Source organism: Echinops telfairi, unplaced genomic scaffold (assembly GCF_000313985.2).
Source record: "Echinops telfairi isolate 266 unplaced genomic scaffold, ASM31398v2 ScPeMD7_7405;HRSCAF=8443, whole genome shotgun sequence".
Classification (NCBI taxonomy): domain Eukaryota; kingdom Metazoa; phylum Chordata; class Mammalia; order Afrosoricida; family Tenrecidae; genus Echinops; species Echinops telfairi.
The window spans coordinates 1,194,699-1,200,758 of NW_022111305.1; the positions used below are offsets into that span (position 1 = coordinate 1,194,699).

At 46.7% G+C, this 6,060-nt stretch overlaps 1 protein-coding gene across 1 annotated transcript in view; it reads left to right on the forward strand.

Annotated features, from left to right (window-relative positions):
* SOX21 (SRY-box transcription factor 21) overlaps positions 1 to 1,736 on the forward strand; it is a 2,446-nt gene extending 710 nt beyond the window's left edge. Inside the window, exon 2 of the mRNA XM_013006446.2 lies at positions 6 to 1,736. Coding sequence (XP_012861900.1) covers positions 6 to 158 — 153 coding nt within the window. The 3' untranslated portion in view covers positions 159 to 1,736. The remainder of the gene's footprint in view (positions 1 to 5) is intronic.
* Positions 1,737 to 6,060: the final 4,324 nt, after the last annotated feature.

Sequence of the window (6,060 nt, forward strand, 5' to 3'; positions counted from 1 at the left end):
CGCACCCCAGCCCGGGCAACCCGGGCTACATGATCCCGTGCAACTGCAGCGCGTGGCCCAGCCCCGGGCTACAGCCGCCGCTCGCCTACATCCTGCTGCCGGGCATGGGCAAGCCTCAGCTGGACCCCTACCCCGCGGCCTACGCCGCCGCGCTATGACCCCGCGGGGCCGCCGCGCAAGCACCGCTGTGAATACGTGTACATGTGTATAGGTACGAGCGCCTGGGCCTCCTGCGACAGGGCCCGCCGTTTGTATGTACATAAGAAGTATAGGTGACACGCCGAGGCAGAGACGCAGGTCGGTGCGCTCGTCAGCGAGCGCGCGGGTGAGTGTGCGTGGGAATTCACAGGATCGTTCCAGGCCCGCACTTGGGCCGCAAACTTTAGAGGGCGGTTGTGTCGCGCGGCAGTTGGTATCCGCTTTGCACTTCGAAACCTGTTGCATTTGTGCCCACAGAGATTCCAGAGTAACTTTTTGACGTGTTTGGCATTCTAGTTCTGTTCTGTTCTGTTCTGTTTGTTTGTTTTGTTGGAAGTTTTATTGTCGGCTTTGTTTTCATTTCTTCATTATCTTTCTTTTCTTTCCTTTTTAACTCCTGCCCCTTCCTGGCCCGAGTTGCATGCATTCTGTTCCAATGTGAGGTCTGAATTTGCTGGCACAAGGCAAGGGAAAAGTTGATCTGTGTCTTAAGTTTCTCGGCGCTGGATGCCTCTGAGCCACCTTGGCTCCGCATTTGTACTACTCGAGCTTTGCAGAGAAGCCCAGACCAGATCTTTCTGGACCAGTGACCCGTGCCCATATGGTGACCACAGTTTCTATTGTTTATCATGCCATATGCAAATCAGAACCAAAACTCTTTCTGGAGAGTAAGAAACGCAAACAAATATGTAAGATGCAAAATTGACAATTGGATTTTTCTCCCCTAAAAACGAAACAAAACTAGGATTCTGAGTCCACCCTCTTGGATTTCCGACACAGTTGACCAAAGGAGAAAACGCATGCCCTCGGTTCTACGTTTTGGCGAGTCTACGTTTCGATTGTAAATGTGTAAATGTCCGTGAAAACCTTCCCAGTCTTTGAAAATGTGTTATTTGCGTTGCCCTATATTTCAGTGGGTTTTAGGCTCAAAAGCTTCTGCGCGAATGTCAAAGTTACCTTTGAAAAAAAAATGCGGTCTGTTTCAGAATCGCAATTTTACCTAAGATTAAATCAGACTTTTTTTGTCTGAGTGGTAATTATATATTTATTATTTAGCAAACCCGAAGGAAAATAAAACAATTGTTTTGACAGATGTCTTTCATTTTCAGTAACATTCCCCCCTCCCAACCTTAACTGGTTCAAATTTGTTTTGGCGATCCCTCCCAAATTAGTTTACCCACCCACCCCCATCTGCAATTCACTTGCAATTTATGATAAAATACAATTTAGAAAAATAACTTTTCTCAATTAAAGCTTTTGGGGGGTTTCCTTTAAAATGTATATATTTTGACTAGTGTTTGTGGATGGAGTTGGCTAACATGTATTTAGTTTCATTTTGGCTCTATGTAATATAAAGTTTTTTCAAGTTTAGCTATTGCTTTTAACTTTTATGTGTAAATGGTTTTCTTGTGCGATCTTCTAATTTAATATTAGATGTCTAAACTATATCTGTAAATTAGATTCTGACTATCACTCTGTTTTGTTTTGGTTTTTTTGAACAAAGAGTTTAAATAAAGCCTGAACCAGGGAAAAGAAAATCCTCTATTTCTTGTTGAGTCCTTAACAAGATTTTTATCTGAATTGCCCTGACGTGCCTGGTCCAGGTGAAGTGTAAGGTATCCTCCAAAGGCAGCCTTTGTTTCACTTGTGAATAGATTTGCTAGGAAATCTAAATCAAGTCATTGTTATTCAGAGCCAAAAACCTGATTTATCGCATTTCTAATCGTGAATAGGAAAGAAGATAAAAAAAAACCTCAAGTAGTTGTATTTTTTTTAAGGCATTCATGAACCAGTAGAACAGAGCCCATTGAAAACATACAGAGCGTTCAAAGCATTTCACCCGTTTCCAGTAACATTTTAAGAGGGGAAAGTTTCCTGAACACATTATCTTCTTAGTGTGAGAGCCCCACCACTTAAATCAGTGTAATTTGCTCATGTATCTTTGGGGTATTCCTGATTTACACCTGACGCTTTTACTTGGATGTGTAATCACTGCTAAGGACTCAGACAACTTTTGGCCTCTTCCCCAGCTGTCTTCTCTCATGCTAATGAGATTAAAATTGAAGTATAAGAAACACTAATTCAGGAGGTTGACATCGCAGGCCTAGACCGTTTCAAGTAGACAAAGGTTTGAAATAATAAAATAAATCCGTGAATAAAAATAATTTTAGGAAAGAAATGATAATAGAACAAATAGTAATAACTATAGGGTGATGGCTTTCTTCCCCGTTAACATGGAAATGCTCTTGACTCAAATCTTCGTAGTTTCCCCCATCTCAGAGCCACATGTCTTTAGAAGCTACTCGAGATTTGAAAACCCTAGTTTCCTCAACGGAATCATATTCTAAAAACCATGAAAAGTTTGGGAAGTGTGGGGAATAGGTTCTGCTGGTTTGACCCCGATTCACTAATTAAAACGATCCCTCTCCTGTTATTCCCCGAGCTCTTTGCAATATTATAAGTTAATTCATATGGTTCTGAGCGATTATGCAAAACTAATTTGGACTGTCCAGGGGTAATTATCCCTGACACGGTTAATTAAATCCTTTCAAGGCTTCGTCTCTCCCTTTGTAGCAGCCTATCACTTCTCAACACGGAACTTCCTGCGGCTCTCTGGAAAGCACCCCAGCCCTAAAGCTTAGTTACCTCCCTGAGCCTTGCAGCTCGGCCCCACGGACCAGGAGATTGCCCGCCCCTCTCCCTCCCCCTCTTCTCCCCACTCCCACCACCCCAAAGATCGCTGTTTTCTGGGAGAAACTGCTCGCGAGTGTTAATGACTAAGGGGAGCACTAGAAAGATGGGAAAGTGGATAGGATGCTAAGGGTGAGCACGCGGGGTCACACTGCCAACAGGTTGTGTATGTTTGAGTACTTACACGTCCCTAAGACACAATTTTCATCAACTCGAGTCCCTGAGTCTTGCTGACAGATTGAGGGTTTTCGGGAAGAGGCCTCCTGTCAAGTCAGATTGTGCAGAAGTAAAGTGGGGAAGAGGCTCAGAGGGTGGGCCCGGATGAGGACAGAGTTCCGAGGGGAAAGGTACTACAGAAAGTTCTGGGTTGGTTGGGTCGGAGTGGGGGCGCGCGGAGATGGGGGTGGGAGAGTCTTAAAAGTGAGACACAAATATAGCGCCGAGATTAGGCAACTAGGCAAAAAAGCCTTTGAGAGTTTTTTCTTCCTTCCTTCTTACCTAACCTCTTACCTTTTTATCTTCCTACTCTTTGACCCTCTTTTCTCCTGACCTACCTTTTCCCACTCTTTTGAAGGTTTAAAGACGCCCAGTGATTTGGTGGCCACGATTGCCTACAAAGCTTTCAGCCAACTTGGTGTCTATAGCCTGTTGCCTTTGGTCTTGCGCAAGTAGGTGGAATTTTCGGTTCAAACCACAGAGAATGATGCTGCGGTCCGAGATATGGACCGCAGAAGTGTAACTGGCCGGTAGCATGCCTTTATTTGACAATGTATACCCCCAGGCCCACCCCAGCTGCCGCGCCCTGAAACTTGAATAAAACTACGCGGGTCTCTCTCTCGCCTCTTGCCAAGGGCGCCGGAGATGGCCAGATCTGCCCCGCTACTCTCAGCAGATAGAGCCCCGCGTCAGCCAATCAGAGCGCAGCTCAGCGGGCTCCCGGGCCCCGCAGCCGCCAGGTCCTCCCGGCCCGCCAAGTTTCCTCGCCACTCGCTCCCCTGCACTAAGCGCCCGAGCCTTTCTTCCGCCCAGAGCCCAGCAGAGGCACTGAGCGGCCCACTAACTTTATTATCGCCCACCCCCGTCCGTTCTCCCCCCCGCCCGCCCCCCAGCCTAGTGCATCTCAAAGGTCAGCCCTCTTCTTTAAAAAGACTGATATTATTAATTCACTGACAATTTCGCTTCCCACCCCCAGCCCCGCTCCACTTTTCTTTTTCTCTCTTGAGGGAGGGGGAAAGGAGAACATAGTGAAAAGAGCTTTTTTTCTCCTTCAGTGGGAGCGTTTAGACAGTCGAGGAGGTTTTGTCCGTGAACAAAACGTAGGGTTGGGAGGTTTTGTGAGAGTGTTGTTTGTTGAAGTGGAGTTAAGAAAAAGCGGCGGCTTTCTCTCCATTGTGAAGAAACCAATCAGTGGTATTTGGAAAACTGTTAGCATTGTGCACTTCTTCTGTGTCCATTGTGAGGCGTTTCTTTTCACCAGGTTTTTTTTTCAGCCGATCCAGCTGGCCGGAATGAATAGCGGTGCAATGTGTACACGCTTTGTCCCTCCGGCCTTCAAGTAGCCCCCATTGAATAGACTCAGTTGACACTGCATGACAGTGAAACAACATAATAAAAAATACATGAGCCCCTGAATAGGAGCAGGCGCATAAATAAATAAAATGGGTGACCAAAACTGGATAAACTGAATGACAAAACGGTGAAAGGGGAACAAAAAGATATTTAACACGCTAGATTAGCATTAGAATGCGGTCTACAAGGCAGAACAATTGATGAATAGGTTTACCGGCCAAGAAAGAAATGGACTAAATGCCCTTTGAATAGATATGCTTTTTGCAAGGGCTTTGAATAGTATGCTTTTGCAAGGCGGAATGGGAAAAGGTAAAGATGAAGCTATGCAAATGAGCGGTGGAACTTTTTATATATATTCTTTAAACACACACACACACACACACACACACACACTGCGGGAAGAGCGCTGCCGCGGGATGTTTATAGAAGCAATAATTGCCTTTATTAGTATTGTCTGCCGCAGACAGAAATTGAACAGGTCGGGATAATATAGGGTAGCAGTAATTATTCTTCTAATTAATGGTCCTTCCCTACTTGAAAAAAGAAAAAAGGCAAGGAGAAGTAAAAGTTACGCAGAAGTTATGTTTCCCTCTGTTGGTTTGCCCAGCGTTGGAATCTGTGGAGCTTTGCGGGCAGCGATTCCAAGATACGTGTTGATTTTTAAAGCCTTCTGGGGAGTCGACGTAGGCTATGAGCCCTGATTTCCAAAGTTTCGGGGCGTGTAGTCCAGTCTTGGCACACCGTAGATGCTTAATAAATATTTGTGAAATGAATGAAAGCAAATTTCATAGCAGAACCCCGACCTCCTGAGGGTGGAGGGTTGTCAAGGCATTTTTCTTCAACCCAGCTTTCGCCCAGAGCTCCGTGGTGACTCCGGGGAACCAGCCCAGAGAAGAAGACGAAGGACTAAGGGTTACTAAGGGTTTTGTCTTCGGCCAGCCTGGGCCGCTGGGAAAGGTGTGAAGAGCCAAGCAGTGACAAATAACTACCGGCCCTCTCCTGTTCCACCCAGTCCTTCAAGGCCAAATTATTCCAAAACTAGGGCCATGGAGAGGTACTGAGGGCCCCCCTACCTGGGTGCTTCCCTGCTGGCTGCTTTGAATCACTCGGCCCTCTCCCCTTAACGAATATTAATATATTTTAACCATGGCCATTTCCCACGGAATTTCCCCCAATGGCTCTGAGTTCTCCACGCCCTCTTGGCTCCTAGTCCTTGACTGAACTAGATGGAACCAGGAGCCACTGAAAGATTGCCCACCGGAGGCAGGGCGCGAACCCGTGGAGATCCGGCACAGCCGGGCTTCCTGAGCTGTGGAGTAAATGGGCGTCTGTAGCGGCCTTTGCCCTCGGCTCTCAATTGTAGTCTTTTCAGAGGTTCGCTGCCAAGCGTTGGGCAGCGCGGGGTCACTCAGACATCGCTGTCAACGCTGTCCCAAACTTAAAGGAAAGATGCAGATTCTCGACCACCCAGCTGACAGGTCCCTGGGAACGCAGGGAGCCTCAGGGGAGTCCTGGGCAAAGGTCACGGTCGCAGCTACTCCGGCCTCACCAAAGAGATTCGGATTTGGGGGAAGCAGTAAACCACTGCATTTGGATTGTGAC